Source organism: Gobius niger (genome assembly GCF_951799975.1).
Source record: "Gobius niger genome assembly, chromosome: 14".
Lineage (NCBI taxonomy): Eukaryota > Metazoa > Chordata > Actinopteri > Gobiiformes > Gobiidae > Gobius > Gobius niger.
The window spans coordinates 3,214,502-3,237,641 of record NC_136865.1 but is presented as its reverse complement, the minus strand read 5'-3'; the positions used below and the strand labels follow the sequence as shown (position 1 = coordinate 3,237,641).

General features: G+C 45.4%; 1 protein-coding gene across 1 annotated transcript; it reads left to right on the top strand.

Annotated features, from left to right (window-relative positions):
- Positions 1–75: 75 nt before the first annotated feature.
- On the top strand, positions 76–18,178 carry LOC306973432 (uncharacterized protein; the record flags this gene model as incomplete). Its single annotated transcript, XM_079570355.1, has 11 exons — positions 76–335; positions 552–742; positions 2,244–2,390; positions 7,635–7,775; positions 10,441–10,557; positions 10,636–10,734; positions 13,546–13,803; positions 15,746–15,843; positions 15,924–16,065; positions 16,164–16,237; positions 17,266–18,178. Exons 2-11 carry the CDS (start codon positions 716–718, stop codon positions 18,176–18,178), a joined length of 2,016 nt encoding a protein of 671 aa, XP_079426481.1. The 5' UTR covers positions 76–335; positions 552–715.
- Between the last annotated feature and the right edge of the window lie 4,962 nt (positions 18,179–23,140).

Genomic DNA, 23,140 nt, shown 5'->3' with positions numbered 1-23,140 from the left:
GTAGGCTACCTTAATGCACAGGTCAGTTTGATTGTGGGCCTCTCTATTTCCCAGGCTGTCACACGCAGCCGCCTGTAGAGGGCGCTGAGAGAGAGGCTCACGCAGGGAGACTGAGAGCATCTGTCTCCGTTCAGACCGAAACACGGACCGACCCTCGACCGCGCATCACACCGAAGAGGGGCGATGCTGCGGCCGACACACGACAGCCTTTGACCCGCCCAACATCCTGCAGTATCCTGGGGTGAGGCAGGACTATCTGCGTCGATCTGGAGGAGCCCACGGAGAGGCCGGGGAGAGCTGCAGCGAGACGGACTAATCTCTGCCGGAGGCTGGGGGTGAGGGAGCGGTGTTCCTTTAGTCTCACTGTTTTAGATCGTATTTGAGTGGAGATTGAAGCTAACATTTATTTATTGTTATCATGTATTTTCAATAGATTAAATAAATTACAGTAGTTTATTTGAAACAGACGAATAGTGTTCTTTGTTTGTTAAAAAAAAAAAAAAAAAAAAAAAAAGTGCCACGGGCATAATTGGATTTGTTTTGCCCCGCAGGAGCAGCTCACAGACCGGGGAGAGGGTGAGGGCGAGGCCGGGCTGGACCTCCAGAGGAAAAGGGGGGGTGCAGGTGCAGCAGGCCGGAGCCGGGGAGAAGCTGCTCTGGGTCGGTTGGATATTCCCGCGAGCCTCCGTAGTTCTGGAGGAGGAGGAGGAGGGAGATGAAGAAGAGCGGGCAGAGCAGGCGGGTAAGCGTCCTCTTTTTATCCGCCTCTCGTGTCTCTCGGAGCGGATTCACCCTGGAGCGCCGCCCGTTAAATCCCTCCTCACCGAGCCCGTCTCTGGGTTTAACTCCGCGGACTGAAATCCCTCTTAAGTCACGGGGGAACTGGCCCAGGACTGTGGCGCATTCAGACCTCCTGAGTTAGTTTGTCCTATAGATCTAACACATTGTAGCTTATAAAACAATAGTGGATTTAAACCGTGTTAACAGGTTTACATTCATTACAAACCAGGCCAGGACTAATGAGAGAGAAATGCAGCGGGAACAGAAGAGTCTGCTGTACAGTCAGTGCAGCTGCAGCTCTTATGTAACAAAAGTAGGTCAGAGAGAGCAGACAACTCCACCACCTCTCCTCTACCTCCTCCCCTTCATCTGACACTCTCCTCTCCCTCCTCTCCTCCACCTGGCCCTCTCCTCTCCCTCCTCTGCTCCTTCTGACCCTCTCCTCTCCCTCCTCTGCTCCCTCTGACCCTCTCCTCTTCCTCCTCTGCTCCCTCTGACCCTCTCCTCTCCCTCCTCTGCTCCCTCTGACCCTCTCCTCTTCCTCCTCTGCTCCCTCTGACCCTCTCCTCTTCCTCCTCTGCTCCTTCTGACCCTCTCCTCTCCCTCCTCTCCTCCACCTGGCCCTCTCCTCTCCCTCCTCTGCTCCTTCTGACCCTCTCCTCTCCCTCCTCTGCTCCCTCTGACCCTCTCCTCTTCCTCCTCTGCTCCCTCTGACCCTCTCCTCTCCCTCCTCTGCTCCTTCTGACCCTCTCCTCTCCCTCCTCTGCTCCCTCTGACCCTCTCCTCTTCCTCCTCTGCTCCCTCTGACCCTCTCCTCTCCCTCCTCTGCTCCTTCTGACCCTCTCCTCTCCCTCCTCTGCTCCCTCTGACCCCCTCCTCTCCCTCCTCTGCTCCTTCTGACCCTCTCCTCTCCCTCCTCTGCTCCCTCTGACCCTCTCCTCTTCCTCCTCTGCTCCCTCTGACCCTCTCCTCTCCCTCCTCTGCTTCATCTGACCCTCTCCTCTTCCTCCTCTGCTCCCTCTGACCCTCTCCTCTCCCTCCTCTGCTTCATCTGACCCTCTCCTCTTCCTCCTCTGCTCCTTCTGACCCTCTCCTCTCCCTCCTCTGCTCCATCTGACCCTCTCCTCTCCCTCCTCTGCTCCTTCTGGCCCTCTCCTCTTCCTCCTCTGCTCCCTCTGACCCCCTCCTCTTCCTCCTCTGCTCCCTCTGACCCTCTCCTCTCCCTCCTCTGCTCCCTCTGACCCTCTCCTCCCCCTCCTCTGCTCCCTCTGACCCTCTCCTCTCCCTCCTCTGCTCCCTCTGACCCCCTCCTCTCCCTCCTCTGCTCCCTCTGACCCTCTCCTCTCCCTCCTCTGCTCCCTCTGACCCTCTCCTCTCCCTCCTCTGCTCCCTCTGACCCTCTCCTCTTTCTCCTCGCTGCTGTACACTTTCTTTTATGATACGTTACACCTGTGTGTCCTCAGGCGGCCCAGGAGGCGGCGCCGGCGGGTCCTGCTCCCGACAAAGTGGGCTGGGTCCGACAGTTCTGTGGGCGGGGCCTGTTCCGAGAGATCTGGAAGAATCGCTTCCTGTTCCTGCGCGGAGAGCGGCTGTGGGTCAGCGCCCGTGAGGTACCTCCCCAAACCCCCCCGACACCTCCCCTCGTCCAATCAATCAATCAATCAATCAATCAATCAATCAATCAATCAATCAATCAATCAATCAATCAATCAATCAATCAATCTTTTTGTCCAATGTTTGCAGATCTTAAAGGTGAAGCAGGCGAGTTCTTATGCCTTGTCGTGGCCCAGCAGCTGTATGAGTGGTCCGCATGGCGCCTTAACCTTCCATCACGGTGATGATGACGCTCCAGGATCAACTGTTTGGAAGGTTTTCTCTGCTGACGGAGCCTCACCAGAAAACCTACAGAACAATCGATCCTGGAGCGTTTTAGAGACCACTGTGATGGAAGGTAAAGGCGCCATGCGGACCACTCATACAGCCGCCGGGTCGCACAAATATCAACTTTTATTATTTTTTTAAGTTGCATAATGCACCTTTAACCTCTTAACTCCCACCTGAACAGATCCTATTTTCTACAGTTTGGCTTTACCCTAATCAAAAAGCGTCTTGGGAAAAAAGCACCAAAACAGCCACAAAAAATGAAAACAAGGATGTAAACGCGACAAAAATGTGACAAACATTCAATAAAAATGTGACAAAAATGTGACAAAAGGTGACAAAAAGCTCAACCAAAAAGTGACAAAAACTCAACAAAATGTGACAAAAACTCAACAAAAATGTGACAAAAACTCAACAAAAATTCAACAAAAAGTGACAAAAACTCAACAAAAATTCAACAAAAATTCGACAAAAATGTGACAAAAACTCAACAAAAATGTGACACAAATTCAACAAAAAGTGACAAAAAGCTCAACCAAAATGTCACAAAAATTCAACAAAAATGTCACAAAAACTCAACAAAAATGTGAAAAAACTCAACAAAAATGTGACAAAAATTCACCAAAAATGTGACAAAAACTCAACCAAAAAGTGACAAAAATTCATCAAAAATTCACCAAAAATGTGACAAAAACTCAACCAAAAAGTGACACAAATTCATCAAAAATTCAACAAAAATGTGACACAAATTCATCAAAAACTCAACAAAAATGTGACAAAAACTCAACCAAAAAGTGACAAAAACTCAACAAAATGTGACAAAAACTCAACAAAAATGTGACAAAAACTCAACAAAAATTCAACAAAAAGTGACAAAAACTCAACAAAAATTCAACAAAAATTCGACAAAAATGTGACAAAAACTCAACAAAAATGTGACACAAATTCAACAAAAAGTGACAAAAAGCTCAACCAAAATGTCACAAAAATTCAACAAAAATGTCACAAAAACTCAACAAAAAGTGACAAAAATTCAACAAAAATGTGACAAAAACTCAACAAAAATGTGAAAAAACTCAACAAAAATGTGACAAAAATTCACCAAAAATGTGACAAAAACTCAACCAAAAAGTGACAAAAATTCATCAAAAATTCACCAAAAATGTGACAAAAACTCAACCAAAAAGTGACAAAAATTCATCAAAAATTCAACAAAAATGTGACACAAATTCATCAAAAACTCAACAAAAATGTGACAAAAACTCAACCAAAAAGTGACAAAAATTCATCAAAAATTCACCAAAAATGTGACAAAAACTCAACCAAAAAGTGACACAAATTCATCAAAAATTCAACAAAAATGTGACACAAATTCATCAAAAACTCAACAAAAATGTGACAAAAACTCAACCAAAAAGTGACAAAAACTCAACAAAATGTGACAAAAACTCAACAAAAATGTGACAAAAACTCAACAAAAATTCAACAAAAAGTGACAAAAACTCAACAAAAATTCAACAAAAATTCGACAAAAATGTGACAAAAACTCAACAAAAATGTGACACAAATTCAACAAAAAGTGACAAAAAGCTCAACCAAAATGTCACAAAAATTCAACAAAAATGTCACAAAAACTCAACAAAAAGTGACAAAAATTCAACAAAAATGTGACAAAAACTCAGCAAAAATGTGAAAAAACTCAACAAAAATGTGACAAAAATTCACCAAAAATGTGACAAAAACTCAACCAAAAAGTGACAAAAATTCATCAAAAATTCACCAAAAATGTGACAAAAACTCAACCAAAAAGTGACAAAAATTCATCAAAAATTCAACAAAAATGTGACACAAATTCATCAAAAACTCAACAAAAATGTGACAAAAACTCAACCAAAAAGGGACAAAAATTCATCAAAAATTCAACAAAAATGTGACAAAAACTCAACAAAAATGTGACAAAAATTCAACAAAAATGTGACAAAAACTCAACAAAAATGTGACAAAAACTCAACAAAAATGTGACAAAAACTCAACAAAAATGTGACAAAAACTCAACAAAAATGTGACAAAAATGAAAAAAAAAAGAAAGAAAAAAAAACATTAAAAAGGTGACAGCAACAATGCGGGAAAAAGATCAGTTTTGTGGGTCTTAGCTTTCAAATGAGGCGTTACACAGCCAAAAGAGGACAGAATGCATTTGGTTTAGGCGGGTGGTAAGAGGTGAATTATGTGCTGATTTATCCCTGCGTTTGTGGCATGAAAATATAGTATCTGGTCATTACAAAGCATTACATTAGACTGACAGGTGTATAGAAAGTCCCCTCAGATAGAAGAGGTCCATCACTCACTGAAGGCCAATCACACATTTGCCCAGTCACACAAACGGCGTCATTATCATCCAAGGTTAGTGCTTCTCCCCAGACGCCTCCCCCTGGGGCTGCTGTGTCGATGGGAGATGAATCAGAGCTGGATGGAGCCCGGAGCCTCGGTTATTATTAGAGCTGCTCAGTGCACTGTTCATAATGCCTTCGTTTGTGCTCTCCTGCATTCACTTTCTCACACACAAACCACCTGACCAGTGTGGGGAGTGGGGAGCACTGTAGCCTCACAGCCAGAGGGTCCTGGGCTGTTGGAGATGTTTAGATCCTCCTCTCTCTCTCTCAGGTGAAGGATGAGCGTAGAGCACAGCACGTGTTGGAGATGTTTAGATCCTCCTCTCTCTCAGGTGAAGGATGAGCGTGGAGCACAGCACGTGTTGGAGATGTTTAGATCCTCCTCTCTCTCTCAGGTGAAGGATGAGCGTAGAGAGCAGCACGTGTTGGAGATGTTTAGATCCTCCTCTCTCTCTCAGGTGAAGGATGAGCGTGGAGCACAGCACGTGTTGGAGATGTTTAGATCCTCCTCTCTCTCAGGTGAAGGATGAGCGTGGAGCACAGCACGTGTTGGAGATGTTTAGATCCTCCTCTCTCTCTCAGGTGAAGGATGAGCGTGGAGCACAGCACGTGTTGGAGATGTTTAGATCCTCCTCTCTCTCAGGTGAAGGATGAGCGTAGAGAGCAGCACGTGTTGGAGATGTTTAGATCCTCCTCTCTCTCTCAGGTGAAGGATGAGCGTAGAGAGCAGCACATGTTGGAGATGTTTAGATCCTCCTCTCTCTCAGGTGAAGGATGAGTGTAGAGAGCAGCACATGTTGGAGATGTTTAGATCCTCCTCTCTCTCAGGTGAAGGATGAGCGTAGAGAGCAGCACGTGTTGGAGATGTTTAGATCCTCCTCTCTCTCTCAGGTGAAGGATGAGCGTAGAGCACAGCACGTGTTGGAGATGTTTAGATCCTCCTCTCTCTCAGGTGAAGGATGAGCGTGGAGCACAGCACGTGTTGGAGATGTTTAGATCCTCCTCTCTCTCTCAGGTGAAGGATGAGCGTGGAGCACAGCACGTGTTGGAGATGTTTAGATCCTCCTCTCTCTCAGGTGAAGGATGAGCGTAGAGAGCAGCACGTGTTGGAGATGTTTAGATCCTCCTCTCTCTCTCAGGTGAAGGATGAGCGTAGAGAGCAGCACATGTTGGAGATGTTTAGATCCTCCTCTCTCTCAGGTGAAGGATGAGTGTAGAGAGCAGCACATGTTGGAGATGTTTAGATCCTCCTCTCTCTCAGGTGAAGGATGAGCGTAGAGAGCAGCACGTGTTGGAGATGTTTAGATCCTCCTCTCTTTCTCAGGTGAAGGATGAGCATGGAGCACAGCACGTGTTGGAGATGTTTAGATCCTCCTCTCTCTCTCAGGTGAAGGATGAGCGTAGAGCACAGCACGTGTTGGAGATGTTTAGATCCTCCTCTCTCTCTCAGGTGAAGGATGAGCGTAAAGAGCAGCACGTGTTGGAGATGTTTAGATCCTCCTCTCTCTCTCAGGTGAAGGATGAGCGTAAAGCACAGCACGTGTTGGAGATGTTTAGATCCTCCTCTCTCTCTCAGGTGAAGGATGAGCGTAGAGCACAGCACGTGTTGGAGATGTTTAGATCCTCTCTCTCTCTCTCTCAGGTGAAGGATGAGTGTAGAGAGCAGCACGTGTTGGAGATGTTTAGATCCTCCTCTCTCTCTCAGGTGAAGGATGAGCGTAGAGCACAGCACGTGTTGGAGATGTTTAGATCCTCTCTCTCTCTCTCTCAGGTGAAGGATGAGTGTAGAGAGCAGCACGTGTTGGAGATGTTTAGATCCTCCTCTCTCTCAGGTGAAGGATGAGCGTAGAGAGCAGCACGTGTTGGAGATGTTTAGATCCTCCTCTCTCTCTCAGGTGAAGGATGAGTGTAGAGAGCAGCACGTGTTGGAGATGTTTAGATCCTCCTCTCTCTCAGGTGAAGGATGAGCGTGGAGCGCAGCACGTGTTGGAGATGTTTAGATCCTCCTCTCTCTCTCTCAGGTGAAGGATGAGCGTAGAGAGCAGCACGTGTTGGAGATGTTTAGATCCTCCTCTCTCTCTCAGGTGAAGGATGAGCGTGGAGCACAGCACGTGTTGGAGATGTTTAGATCCTCCTCTCTCTCAGGTGAAGGATGAGCGTGGAGAACAGCACGTGTTGGAGATGTTTAGATCCTCCTCTCTCTCAGGTGAAGGATGAGCGTGGAGCACAGCACGTGTTGGAGATGTTTAGATCCTCCTCTCTCTCAGGTGAAGGATGAGCGTGGAGAACAGCACGTGTTGGAGATGTTTAGATCCTCCTCTCTCTCAGGTGAAGGATGAGTGTAGAGCGCAGCACGTGTTGGAGATGTTTAGATCCTCCTCTCTCTCTCAGGTGAAGGATGAGTGTAGAGCGCAGCACGTGTTGGAGATGTTTAGATCCTCCTCTCTCTCAGCTGAAGGATGAGTGTAGAGAGCAGCACGTGTTGGAGATGTTTAGATCCTCCTCTCTCTCTCAGGTGAAGGATGAGCGTAGAGAGCAGCACGTGTTGGAGATGTTTAGATCCTCCTCTCTCTCTCTCAGGTGAAGGATGAGCGTGGAGCACAGCACGTGTTGGAGATGTCCAACTTCGACCGCTGCGAGGAGCTGAAGAAAGAGAAGAGCCGCAGTAAGAAGAGCCACAGCCGCTTCACCCTGGTGCGCCGGAGCCACACGGCCAATGCTGTGAGTACGACCACTTTAGAGCTGACCGTGTGCTGCCCGTCCACGCAGCGTCCTCAGAGATGTTGTCCGTGGTGACCTCAGATATTATAGACGATACCTGGTGAAGACCCAGTGCTGTTGAAACACGGCGTGGATCCAGGCCGTGTTTGAGTCTTCGAGGCCTTTCTGTTTATGTTCTCCCCCGTGTCTGCATAGGTTTCCTCTGGTTTCCCCTTCCACTAAAAACATGTACAATAGGTGAATCCTCCAGCCAAGTGATTCATGAACATCAGCCTGGCCCCACATCTGGAGATGGGTCCCCCTTGCTCTTGAAGTGTCGAACCAATGGTGTCAAAGGATGACTCAAATGCTGAGGATTTTAGACATAGCGCCTCATTTCCTAGTTATCCAGAGTGTTGCTGGTACCTGGAGATATTGTTTTGTAATTCATGCAGTTCTTATATTTGAAGAGTTTCGTGGTGCTAGGCTAATGCAAGGCTAGCGCATTTCTACGATGTCAGCTAGCCTGCATTTAAAACAGTGTGACCTGCTCCACAGAGCACCTGAGGCAAATCACTTATAACACCAGACTAACCATATAAATGTCTGTGTCTATAGAGTAATTTTAACCATTTTGCATTTAAAATACCTTATATTTGAGCAGCTTCGTGGTTGTATAAGCCAGTGGTTCTCAACCTTTTGGAGCCGCGACCCCCATTATAACAGGTAAAGGGGTTCGTGACCCCCCGCCCGGGTCACACCGTGAAAAATAGGAACTTTAGCCTACACAATTCTCAAAAAACAAAGAAAAAAAACAAATGGCTGAAAAAAAATTAATCAAAATACGAACAAATAATGGCACTCTGGTAAAATAGCAAACACATGCTACAATAAAACATTAGAATATTTTGCTAATAAAACTATGTATGTTTTATCTAAATAATCTGGGGACCCCCCAAATTTGTCTCGCGACCCCCTTGGGGGTCCCGACCCCCAGGTTGAGAACCACTGGTATAAGCTAGCATTTCTATGGTATCAGCTAGCCTGCATTAAAAACAGTGTGACCCGCTCCACAGAGCACCTGAGGCAAATCACTTATAACGCCAGACTAACCATGTACATGTCTGTGTCCATAGAATAATTTTAACCATTTTCCATTTAAAATAACTTATATTTGAGCAGCATCAGCTTCGTTGTATAACCTACGCAGCGGCGGAGTGATCTGCTAGAAAATGGTCCCTCAAAATGCGATCACTCATGTGATGCAGGTCAGTTATATTGCAAAAAATGATTCTATGGACACAGACATTTATATGGTTAGTCTGGTGTTATAAGTGATTTGCCTCAGGTGCTCTGTGGAGCGGGTCACACTGTTTTTAATGCAGGCTAGCTGATACCATAGAAATGCGCTAGCCTTGCACTAGCCTAGCGCCACGAAACTCTTCAAATATAAGAACTGCATGAATTACAAAAAAAAATATCTCCAGGTACCAGCAACACTCTGGATATCTAGGAAATGAGGCCCTGTGTCAAAAATCCTGAAATATCCCTTTAACTCTAACCTTAACCGCTCATATATGGGAGGGTGAGGAGGCTGAGGGGCAGCAAAACGTTTTGTAGGATTGTTCATTGTTCATTTGGTCGGACAGTGCATGGTAATGAACATACATGACTCATTTATGTAAACATGCATGTAAACACGCCCACTAGAATGGAAGTCCCACACTTGCATTGTCAAATACACTACTATGAACACCCTCTTTAGACACGGCCACACAGCCATTACTGTGAGTGTTATTAATACTGCTAATACTATGCTATGCTACTCTGTGCAGCATTTAAAAGCACTGAAAGTCATTAAACAAGGTGCATTGGATTTAAACTGGCATTAAATCTAATTTTTTTTTTTTTTTTTAATGATGGTTTAAAACAGAGGTCCCCAAGCCTTGTCCATCTACAGGCCGGTACCAGACTAGAACCCTGTCTTTGTTAAACACGTGTTGGTGTTTTGGTCATGTTTCTCAGAGCGGGACGGTCAGTATACAGGTATTCTCCTTCTGTCGGGACAGACACAGCAGTTTGGAGTCTTGTGACAGCGGAGAAACGATGTGAATGCTCGATGAAAGTGCATGAGGCTGCAGCGCGAGGGAGGAAAGATGATGAGAATGCGGAGGGGGCAGCTTGAGTCCCTCTCCTGATCAAAAGTCAAAAGTGAGCGGGCTCATGCGTCCCGGTAATGGTTCAGGTCTGCCTTGGTCTCGCCCCCCGCCTAAACCGAGCACATTTTCTCCAGTTCGGCTTTACCCAAACCTAAAAGCTTCTCGACTCGACTTCTCATTTGAAAGCTTAGACCTACAAAACTGATCGTAACTTTGTGGCGTTTTTGTCTTTTTTCCCCTTGCTTTTTAGTCATGTTTTTGTTTATTTCATCACTTTTTAATTGTGTTTTTGACGCTTTGTTCGAGAAGCTTTTAGATTGGGGTAATGCCTGGATAATAACTGGAGAACATGTGCTCGGCTCAGGTGGAGGTAAAGAGGTGAATGAGCTGAGGGTTGTTTTCTGTCGTCTCTGGACAGATGTGTGTCACCCTAAAATACAGAGAAAAGCAGCATCACACACTCCGGCAGCCTTCTTCAGATCATTTTCTCTTTTTTCTCGCTCAGTCAAAGTCCCGGTGTGTTTCAGGTCCACAGTCTGGTGTTCCTGGCTCTGAGTCCTGAAGAGAAGGAGTCCTGGGTCCAGGCCCTGAACGCCGCCATCAGCCGCACCAAGACCCGGAACAAAGACCCCGTCCTGGACCAGGTAAGACCGGACTGTTGTTAGAGCTATAGTCTGCCCCAGTGCATCGTGGGAGCTGGAGTCTCACTCTGTCTCCTGCAGGTGGCGCTGGAGGACGGAGCGTTGGTTCATCCGACCAGAGAGCGAGTCCGGGTCCCGCCAGGACGGAGGCTGCCCTCGCGGGGACACCTGCTGGCCGTGGTACGTCACGCCCACAGATCAAACGGGACACGTGCACAAGCGCTGCTCTGCTCGCATACCACGTGACATTTGTGATCCTGACCAAGCAGTGCCCGCTCAGCTACAGCAGAGAGTGAGGCCAGCCCAGAATATTGTTTTCTAAAGCCAACTTAAGGGTGGGGGACAGGGGGAAGTCCATGCAGTGAAGATAAATGATTTCTAGGTTTAGGTTGCAACAAACACTTTTTGTGAGGTGTCTAAAATGTATACCGTATTTTCCGGACTATAAGTCGCTCCGGAGTATAGGACGCACTAGCCAAAAAATGCGTAATGGAGACAAAAACAACAGGCTTAATAGGCGTACGGTATGCTAACATAACACATTGATGGTTAGCTACATGAAGCATAAACAACAAACTAAATACCGTAATTTCTCTAATACTGGCCTGTAATTCCATTAGCGTCCGGGTCTCTAACAGAGGCCGAGTTCGTGGCTGGCGGAGGCAAACTAAAGCCGGTCTCTAAAACAGGCCGGGGCTTTTATTAGAAACTGTAGCGGTAGAAATATTCCCCATGTTAGGAATTTTTCTCATACTCGTGTAAATGATAACTGACGTGCAGGAAGTAAACAAACAGGAACCCGGGACGCTGCGGAGGAGCTGATCCGAGCGTAACTTTGACACAGATTTAGCCACTTTTCAAACCTCCTGTGACTATATTTGGAAACAGGGCAACAAATGTCGTGTGACCCTCCAGGGTTTTAATAAAGTCACCATCACGTCTTCAAAGCACGTCCAGCTGCTCCGTGTGCAGGTCAGTCCCACGCCTCAAAATAACTCCTCCCATCAGCGCGAGCGTCTCGTCTTCTCTCGGGTCAGTCTCATGATCGATCACAAACACAAACGCTCCGTCTAAACTCGCCTTTTACACAAGATAACAACAAATAATCCGGTCCAAGGTAAAAACGAAACAGAAACCTGCAGTGACATTGATGTCAAAGCTCCGCTAACAGCAACGAAACACTTCCTGTTGTCCCGACAAAATAAAAGGCGTCAATGTTCCAGCCGCTGGGAGAGGGTTTGCAAAGTTAATTAATAAATGAACCTCATTTTAGGTGCAAATGGACACAAATCTCGTTTTTCTACGTTTTCCTGGTCGTCCGTTTTGCTCAAATAGAAATAAAGGCCTGTCTCTAATTGTGGCCTGGTTCCAATAAAGGCCTGGTCCTAGATGCCCTTGAGTAAATAAAGGCCCCGGCCTATATTAGAGCATTTACGGTAGGGGTCTGGTATGTAAACGTCACATAAACAGTTCAGATAACTATAGCATAAAGAACAAACCAAACTCTCCATCTATAATCCACTAAATCACTAAATCAATTGAAATCTTCATCCTCGGTGTCACTTCTGAACAATTGCCTTGGAAACCCGGACACGGAGGCGTAACTGCACCGTTGACAAGCCTCTCCCGGCAGCACGTTTTTCAAGCTCTCATTTGCAAACTCGCTCCTCTAGCTGTGGCCATCGAGCTTTTAGCCCAGCTTCCTTTTGTTTACTTCATTGCAGTTTAAAGTGTAACCTCCGCTTTCTCGCTCACTCCAAACTTTCTTCCTGCTGCTCGATTAGCCTGCAGTGCCCTCTTGCGGCATGTGAAATTATATAGTTGAATTTAAAAATAGGGGGGGGAAAATCCATTGCTCTTCTCAAAATTACCTAGCGACATCAGAGGCGTCTAAATAAAGGGAGTGTGTCTTAGATTTTTACCAAGCTTCTTTACCTTAATCCAAATTTTGAACTTTATGAATGTATTTAGTTTTCACTGGTTTTGTGAAATTTTCTCTTTTAACATTTTAGTATTTCTCTTTTAAACTTAAGGCCTTAACCTTAGCTTTACAAAATAGAGTTTTGGTCAACCTTTAACCAAAATTTAATTTGATATTTGGAATTTTAACTTTTATGTATTTTCCTCCCCATATGTTCCTCCATGTCCTAATGTGTAGAATGAGCTCAGACCTGTTCACCACAACTGCCTCTAAAATCCTGTCACTCAGAAAGGTGTTAATTCGGGTCCAAAGTGCCGTCATGCACGAGCTTAACATAGAGACTGCAGTTACGCATAAGACCTGAAGTGGCAGTAGTGACCATAAAAATGACCAACTTGCATCTAGTTTCTTTAACTTTAAACATATTTTAGCCTTTCAACTGCATTGGCTCTCACAGTAATATAGAAAACAATTTTCTATTTAACATATTTCATACAATAAATGTTCCAAAAGTTGATCAGTGGTGACTTTACAGGCAAAAATTACATACTACGCCATCATTGTTCAAAATTCAGGGCTTGAACTGACTCACTTTTCAGAGTCCAGCAGTAATCAGCATCATGAGTGCATCCCAGTGTCCCAGGACAGAGAACATTAGAGAGACAATACCCTTCCGCTCACAAAACTTTGACACCGAGTGCAAACCAGCAAGGCCGTGGGAACCTGGTGGATAGTTTGTGTATTGTGTGTAATATTAGTAAATGGGAAATAAACACAGAAAAAGTGTTTTTGGGGCAACTGGTAGATTGATGTTAATATGTGGTTTGAATACTCTTGGGACTAACAGAAGAGCTCACATTATTCAATATTTGACATCTTTTATAAGTTCTGTCATTACGTCCTGAACCTCAACCCACTGTATAACTCTGGTTTCTGTCTCATAATCAGCTCTTGAACATGACACATGCACAGCCCCTCAGGATAATCCATCTCCACTCGGACCAACTGTGGAGAATTTAGTGAGTCTCAGTCGTTGCAGCATGATTTCCCATGATGCCCTGTGTCCGCAGGCGTCCTCGTCTCAGGGTTGTCTCACTCTGGACCTGGTGACGGAGGAGGACCTCAGCACCAAAGGATCATGGGAGAGGGGCCTGCAGGTGGACTGCAGAGTGGTGGGGGGCCGGCAGAGAGCGGGGACGGACGTGTCCAAACTCAGACCCAGCTCCAGAGAAACTCGAGTCAAGACCGGGTCCCTGCCCAGAGCCAGCGAGAGGAACTGGGGCCGCGGGGAGTCCAGCAAGGCCCTGAAGAACCGCAGCCACATGCAGGTACGGGGTCTGTCCTGGTTCTGGTTTAGACCTGGTTTAGTCCAGAGGGCTGTTTCATAAACCTGTCTTACAAAGCCATCCTTAATCCGGGCCTGGTGTGATCCCCATCACACCACATACTGCGCATTGTTGTTGCATCCAGCGCTTCTGCGGGGGGCGGCTGCATCTGTCCCCCCGGCCGCCTCTCACTCAGCCCTGGGTCTGACTTCTACTGAAGCGGGAGCTGCTGCCCCGTCCTCCCCCGGAAATACACGGCAAACTTTGAGTGCAGGGTCGGGTTAGAAAGCGCACATATTATTGTCCCTTACATTGCTGGCTTACAGCAGGGGTAGGCTCGTTTGTTTAGTGGAGGGACGATCTTCTTAATAGTCAGAACACCAAGGGCCGAACCTCCCGACTGCTGCCATAATACATAAAGTAATACATAACATTAAGTACATATAGTAATATTTTCTACAAATGCCAGTGCTGTCCATCACATACGACATAATAGGGTGCTCTGCTTGGAAATCTTAAACACAGTAGTATCCGCATTTTTAGAGTACTTAACATGTATTTGATATCTGATTTGCATAATAATATATCTCAAAATCCTCTTGGAGGGGCTACATGTTCTGTACTGGAGGGCCGGATTTGGCCCCCGGGCCTGACGTGGCCTATTCCTGGCTTACAACATAAAGTGCATTCTTCTTATCCATAAATGCCACTCAAAGTAGGCTATGTTTTGTCGAATGTTCAGTTTTTTTTCATTAGCATGTTTTGTTGTCACCTTGCGCTGAGTTTAGATGTCGATGTTAGTGTTAGATGTAGTGTTTAAGCACATGCGTGACAGGCACATGATGACAATAATGCAGCAGTAAGAAGCCAGGCACAGTTAAATAACAAGGCAACAGCTTGTTTCTAGGGCTGGGCGATCTCAATTTTTGATTCAATTTTTTTGTTTAAAAGAAAAAAAACGATAAATGTGGTCTTTCCTGGACTAGCATGTAAACAGATGCTGAAAGCTGCAGCGAACTCACCTTCTTCTAGCCTCACAGTACAGCATCCCCTCACACACAAACGCAAAATATATACACATACATAAATATATACATAAATAAATACGAGTAAACAGCGCATTTTTTTTTGTAAAAAAAAGACTCTCAGAAGTACAAATCACTGTTTGAATTCCAGCTAATCCTTCTTCAAAGGTTTAAACTCTTCATCCCCGTGTGCGTCCTGGTCCTCTGAGGCTCCTCACGTGTTTCTGTTTTTCCCTTTAGACGAGTTAGCACAACTTTGTAGCTGATTTCACACGTAAAATCACCAGGTCCTCTCCTCTGGCTTCCGCATGTGCCGTCCTGAGCCTCCTGTTTGTTTGGCCTGACAGGCGCTGCAGCGTTGCGCGTCCATAATTTTTTTCCAGAATGCGACAGGACCGACCAATTCTCCTCGATTAAAACGCACCACGCGATTATCGTGATCGACCTTTATTTAAATTACGATTAGATTAAAATTTGATTGATTGCCCAGCCCTCCTTCTTACTAAACTTAAGAGAGTAAAAGTAAAGTTTCTGCTCCTCAGGAAACGAGGAGGTCTCTCAACTTGCCGATTGGGTCGGATCGGCAAGTTGAGAGTCATTTTTTTCAGGCCGGGTTTGATTTTGATCGGGTGGGTACAGTAAGGGTCATTCATCAAAACAAGTGTAAAATAGTGTGTTCAAGCTGGAGAATAGCTTACAGCTGTTTGTTTTGCATGTTGCACCAAATGTAATGACTTAGTTCTCTGCCCAACTTCCCAGGGTCAGACTAAGAGTGAGCCTGGTTTGTGTAATCCAAATGAAAGAAAGTAAGCCAGACTTGGTCAAATGAACGGAGTGAGCTCGTGTTATGAAACAGCCTTCAGGTTCAGATCTGGTGTAGGCCTAGTTTAGTCCTGGCCTCAAACATTTAGTTCTTTCAGGTCTTTAAGGGCCAGAGCCGGACTCCTCAGCCCGGGAAGAAGCTCAGTTCTCAGGGAAGGAACCGCTGCGCGTCGATGGATGAAGTTCTGAGCTCCAGGTACTGCCCCTGTGGTCTGGTTCAGGTCCTCCGATCCAGTAACGGTCCTGTCCCAATCTAACCCTCTGCTGTGGTTGCAGACCTGCTCTGATCCGGTCGGAGCTGCGGTCCGCTCTGAAGCGCTGTCCGTCTGAAGACCAGCCCCCTGTGGGTCAGCTACAGAGCCTCATCGCCCAGAGGATGCAGAGAGCCCAAGAACTGCTGGAGGAGATGAGGCTGCAGGTCCGCCAGATGCCCTCCCGTCCTCTTGCACTCCTGAGCTTTCAGTTGTTCATGTCCTAAAACAGCTGAAAGGTCTGACACATGTCTCTTTCCTTCAGGAACTGCAGAAAACCAAGACGCAGCGAGAACGAACAACTCACAAGAACTCGCCCAAGACCCAGTCCAAATCCAGGTGAGTCCAGAGCCGGGCTGAGAACCTGCTTGGTTTAAGTCGCTCCCAAAGTATGACTAGTGAAATGTGACTACTGGACCAGTGACAGTCTCTCTTTGTTATTGTGTTGTTTTACATCCACACACTAATCAGTTTATTATGATGGCAGTGAATCTAGAGGCCCATGTAGATCTCATCTGCGTGATTGTGATTGGACACGTCATTTCCACGTAGTCATTGAACTAATGGAAGCATGTACAGATTGAACAAGAGGGGTCCCAGGATCGACCCCTGGGGGACCCCACAGGTCACGGCCATTCAGCCTGAGTTACCAAATTCGAAGTGTTTGCTGTCTTTAAGGTAGGACCTGAACCACTCCAGAGCCTTTCCGAGTCGCTCTAGTAAGTTCCCATGGGCCACTGTGTCAAGCACAGCACTCTTGTCCAGCGGAACCAAAACTGTGACCTTGCCTGCCCCCGAATTCAGCCTGATGCTGTTCATCACCTTCGTTAAAGATGTCTCCGGAGTGTGGCAGGGTCGAGGAGCCCGACTGGAACACGTCAAAAACACTATTGGCTTGGGGAAATTCTGCAAGCCTTTTGTTCACAAATTTCTAAGAAAAAAAGACTTTGCCTAAAAATTCCAAATCACTACTGACAAATCTTGAAACAAAGTATTTTTCCTGTAGATGTTTTATCTGTGTGTATTATCTTGATTTAATTATTCAATGTTGGATTCTTTGAAATTGCTGCCTCTTGGTCAGGACACTCTTTAAAAAGAGATTTTTAATCTCAGTGAGTTAACTCCTTGTTAAATAAAGCTCATTTTTTCATGGCCTTTGATAGATACAGCTAAGTGTTATAATGTAAGTACATTACATAACCACTCTTTAGAAGCTAAAAGCACTTTAAAAATCGAGTAGGTAACTCATCAAGGCAGCATGTACTTGAACATCTTCAACTGATTGTTTTGTGGCCGGTGTAAAATGTGTTCGCTCTAGGTTTCCTGCAGGTTGGAAGGTTTGTGTCTGACCTTGTGTTTTTGTTCAGGTCTGGAGGGACCGGATCTCCTCGAGTCCAGACCAAAGACTCTCCTCAAACCAAGACCAAGAAGAGCAAGGTGAAGACCAGCACGGACTCTGCCAAACCCAGAGAGCAGGCCCAGTCCAACCACAGCCCCAGTCTGAGAGACCAGACCTCACAGTCCCCTCTACTCAGAACCCAGACGGACTCCTCTCCCAGACCCCACACCCAAAGCCAGTCCAAATACCACAAAAACATCCCTGCTTCACCAAAGGTGGACCAACCCGACCCCTCAGAGGTCCACAGTCCGAACAGAACTGGCCCAGATCTGGAGCAAAAACCAGGCCCTGAGCAGGGTTTGGAGCCCGAGCCATTTGAGGATGTCCAGGAGCTACACCAGGACCTGGAGGAGGTCTTAGAGGAGGAGTCAGAGCAGGAACCTGAACAGGCTCTCCATAAAGACCAGGACCTGGACTCCTCAGAGCAGGCTCAGGGGGTGCTGGAGCAGCGCGCCGAGGCGGAGCGTCTCCTGCAGGAGGCGCTGTGCTCCTGGCGACAGGCGCAGGAGGTCCTGAAGGAGGTGAGAGAACTGCAGAGCCAGACGCTGAGGCGACAGAGACGCAAGACCTACAGGGAGCAGGACCAGGGGCCGGACCAGGACCCAGACCAAGCAGACCAGGACCTGTCCAAACACAACCCCCAAACCGAGAGCAGGACTGAGAGTGAGACTACGCTAACTCAGACACCTGCGGAGGCGGAGTCAGGGGCGGGGCTGGAGGAGAGCACACATGAGGGGGCGGGGCCGGAGGAGAGCACACCGGAGGAGAGCACACCTGAGGAGGCGGGGCCGGAGGAGAGCACACCTGAAGAGGTGGAGTCCAGGGCGGGGCAGGAGGGGAGCTCACCTGAAGGGGCGGGGTCTCTTGATGCAGACTCATGAGGTGAGACTGAGGGTCTCAGTCTTCGGGACAGTTTCTAGTTTGGAGCAAAATGTCTCAGTCAGACACAAAGCAGGTCCAAAGCAGGGCTGAAAAGTGAGTCCTGTGATGATGAATTGAAACCTGTTTTATTGTGCTTCATTTGTGAAGCACTGACCAAAGACTGCCCTGGCTGATGCTTCCATTCCTCACAGAGTTACATTTTACTGGGAAGCTGTCCGAGCTTCCAGAGCATTCTCTTTTGGGCATCGCTGATGAATATAACTGTAGCAGAGTGGTTAGCCTCGTACTAATCAATCCTATATGCCCTCTGTTATCTTCGCCTTTTTGGCTTCCCGGAGTTCTCCTTTGTTATGAAACACAAACACAAACAAATGATTGGTGAAGCCAGTCTTTATACAAAAGTATATCATTTTTGTGGTTTCTCCATCATTAATGCACCAAAAGAGGAGGTTTAGAGGCCACTAGATGTGTTTCTAACTCGAGAAAAATCAAGAAACTTAACCTAATATGATTTAGAATTTAGTTCTTATACACTTTTACATGGCAATTATTATCTACAAGAAATCTCCAAAGGTCTGTACATTCAGTAACGGCTATAGGAAAAATGTCAAAGCGCTTTAATAAAACTCTAGATATGACATCATTGCCATGGCAAAGGTGGCGGCCATGCTAAACCTTTGGTAATGCCAGAGTAATGTGAAAAGGGGCAGAAAATTTGATGAATAATTAATCATTTTGGAGTCCTAATCACACAGTAGTCCATCTGTCTTTGTAAGACCAGTATGATAATAAACTCCAAAAATACTGCAATGGTCTCAAAATGACAGTATGTTTGTGTGTCAGTAATGGAAATAGGATATTGTATGGATATATCCATCATAAATACATTCATTTATTTTACACCAAATGTAAAAATGCTGCTTTTATGAACAAAATTAAAAATGATTCTTTCCATGATATTTTTCCATCGGTTTGGTACATTGGGAACACATCTATAAAGATCAGATTATCAAAGTCAATGACTGAAAAAATTGGCAGTCTCAACATGGCCGCCAGAGCTGGACATAGATAGCTACAGACAGTAACGTATCACACAAGAGGGCACGCCCTAGCCGAGGGGGGCCTGAGACTTGCTATAGGAATCACATTTTTTATTTATTTTTTGCCATTTTCTGGTAAAACATGTATTTTTAGTTTTTGTCCAGTAGAAGTGAAAAAAACGGCAGCCAAAGCTCATGTTAGCATATGTAGCATGAAGCTAGAGTTAGATTGATGGTTAGCATTCTTCATTATTTGTGTGTAATTATGGGCTGGTTCTTTTACACATCTCTGTATCGTTATATAATAGAAAAAAATAGTCATAATTCAGCATCTATTAAAGTAGTTTTGGAGTCATGGGAGAAGGTTTGTTTCCCCCTCTGGCAGCTTCAAACATGACCATTCATGGGCGATTCCAGAGATGCCGTCTATGAGTTCCAATGGATTATTATATGAACGGGCTCCAGAATTCTGAAGTTTCCCGCAGTCGCCAGCTCACTAACTGGCGTCAGCAGCATTGAATCTCTCTCGTCAGCCTCCCAGCCCTCAAACAAACATTAACACACTCTGTGTAAAGTTCAGACAGAGACAATAAGTCGCATGATTCTTCTTGCCCGTGCACCGACCTCCGCCAAGGCGCCGACGTTTACAGCAGAACAAATGCATGAAGCTTCGGCGGAAAAAAACGCTGGACAAATTTCAGGTCTTTTTTCGAGCACAACTTTTATAAAAATGCAATCATTTTCTAAATTTTTACAGATGTTTGTTGTACATTTTAAAAGTCAAATTGAGATCTTTCAGGAATTTTGTAATATTCGTGTTTTTCCTCGTCAGGATTCTCCTTTGCAGCAATAAGCTCCGAGTCTTCCTCCTGCACTGTGTGTCCGTCTGACCATCAAATACTAGTTTGATGTTGTAATTATTTATGTTTTTACAAGTCTCATGGCTAAGTACTCATGGGACTAAACCAGGTCTAAATCAGGTCTAAACCAGGACTAATCAGGTCTAGACATGCCCTTTTGAAAATGAAACTTGCACTATCGATCAGTCTTCTGTTGGTTCTCGTGTCGTCTGCACTTTCGTATTTATATTCCGTATGATGATGATGATGATATTTCTGGTTACTCTATTTAAGTCGATGAGTTTTGCCGTTCGTTTACCGTAACTATCCGTGCTGTGGTGCATTGTGGGTACAACACTGTGAAACTATTTTGTAGATTTTTCAAATGTTTGTAAAAATGAATTCTTCCCGGCGACGGCTGATGCCACCGCTGCGACGCAATAATGAATTATTCTGAATAAAAAGTGAAACTCGAGTGATTGTGTGAGAGTGATTGTTTGGCGGAAGGGAGCAAAGGGGGGGGGGGGGGGGTAAACTGGTCAATGGTCGATTATCAGCCTCCTGCAGACCCGCCTACGTTGTATTGATTTGAGGGAAAATAAAGTCTTCATAATAATAACTTACAACAGGGGTCGGCGAGTTTGCTCGGTGGAGGGCCGGTTTTCTTCATCGTCAAAAGACCAAGGGCCGGACCCTCCAACTGAAGCAATTGACGTAAAACATCACTTTCTACATAATTATGCCAGTGTTGTACATCATATACACTGTAAAAGTGTCCATCTTAAATTAGATAAATTACTTAAAATCACTTGAATAAAGTTTTTTTTTTTTTTTTTTCGGTTTGAACTAATCTAAGATCAGATAAAAACGCTAATGCCAATGGAACAAATAGAAATCCCACTGGAAATCAGGCAAGTAACTTTTACTGTAAAAAAAAAAATGTTATTATTTACTTGAAATTATACAAAATAATCTGAATTAAGAAAAAAATGACTTGTTCCATTGGCAAGAATAGGTTTTATCTGCTCTAAGGCCAGACCAAATCTACTCACACTTTAGATGTAATCTCTTAATTCAAGTAGATTTAAGTCATTTCTTCCTTTAGATGAGTATTCTTTTAGGATTATGGCCTAAAGGGTGCTCTGCCAAGACATTTTAAGGAATTGACAGTATTTTTAACATTTCTAGCGTACTTTAACAGGCATTTGATCTCTGATTTGGGTCATAATATTTCTCAAAATCATCTCGAGGGCCAGAGTTTGGTGATGGAGGGCCGGTTTTGGCCCCCGGGCCTGACGTTGCCTACCCCTGACTTACAAGGTGGTACGTTTGGCCGAGGAGAAAGCCAGTGGTAGCTAACAATACAGCAGCGTTTGGAGAGTAGACTTAATCAAAACCTAGTGGCACCTTATTCCGCCCCACCCACTTTTGCCTCTTTTTTCCACGAATCGGTACTTCCTTTGTCTTGACTCTTCCGGAAGAGAGTGAAACCTATTCATTAAAGGAACAGGCCACCCTGAGATTATGTTCTTACCTGTGCTTAGACGAGTTGATACGTACCTGTCTGGCCTTTGTGCCCGTGGAAGAGCTCGGTCGCTTCTAACTTCACCCTTGTTTGGAGCTATATAGGAATATGCTCTGAGAGGCCAAATGCTAACAAAACACACACAAAGACCAGACAGGTACGCAACAACTCGTCTACGCTCAGGTAAGAACATATCTCAGTATGGAAAAACTGTGGCCTGTTCCTTTAAGGTGAGAACGATGGGAAATGTTCACGCGCTGAAATCTGATGTTTTGTAGATGTAAAATGGCTTTGTGTTTGAGTAGTAACTGATTTTAGCTTGACTTCTCCAGTCCTATGTAAACTAATACGAGTGAAGGGGCGGGCACAATTCCCACGCAAACCTCCACAATAAGGTGACTAGCGTTTGAAAAAGAGTCCTAAGTCCTGACTACACCACTATTTTAGGACTTGAATGCCGAATTTTGAATTAAGATCGGAAAAGGTCTGAATCAATGTTCTTTCTGATTTAGAACACTGCCTGCTCTGGCTCCGCCCCCTCTGCAGGAGGCGTCCAAAATTCCCAATCCAAAAACACGCCAACAATGAAATCCAAGGAGACCTTAGGTGCAGTTACAAAAAACTCTTTAGTAAAGACATGACAAAATAGAGAACAGATGGGGGATTACAGAAAAGGGGCCGTACAGGTCAAAACAACTGTCTGACTCCATTCTGTGAGAGCCTTATACCAAATAGTCTGCAGTTCCTGTCAGAAAACAGTTACTTTTGGTCAGTGGAAACGTTTCAGTGAGGGCAGCCCACACCAACTAAGAGTTCCACCTGACATCAGGAACATTCGAACACGGAGAACCTTCAGTAGATCAGTCAAACTCCGGGACGATGAAACCTGCAGTCACGGCATGGACATGGAGTTTATTTTACTAATCACTTTAAAATCATGTCAGATGGTTGAAATCCACATGACAATTGTTATCAGCAACACCCTTATCATATTTACTTAGCAGATAAAGGGACGTTTATGACATATTTTGGACATATTCCTACATGCCTTACTTTTAAATCCAGTTCGAGACCATGACAAACCACCTGAGCTGAAGAAGCTTCTTGGATCAGAGAAGAAACGTCTTCAACTCTAAACACCCCAGTCCAGTCGTACTGTTGAAAACCTTTACCACACTGGTAGAGTGAGGGGTTCACGAGAGTTTCCTCCAGACCAGATCATTGCACGTATGATAAAACATGAGTCCATAATGATTCGTTGTTTGTTGTCTCACCTATTGGAGGACACGTCGGTGTGGTAGGTCTGTGGAGTGAGTGTGACATCAGCTTCACATGAATATTTAACACTGGGTTTACTCAGCAAGGCCAGGAATAAACAAGGACAAAGAGCTAAACCGGGATTAAAGCAGGACTAATTCAAATATAAACCAGGACCAAGTGGAAGTACCGCAGGACTGAACCAGGTTTGAACCTATAGTGAATCCAGGTCAGGTTCATAGACGAATGCTTCAGGGCTCTGAGTCAGTGCAGCTCCTTCACACGGCTACACACACCCCT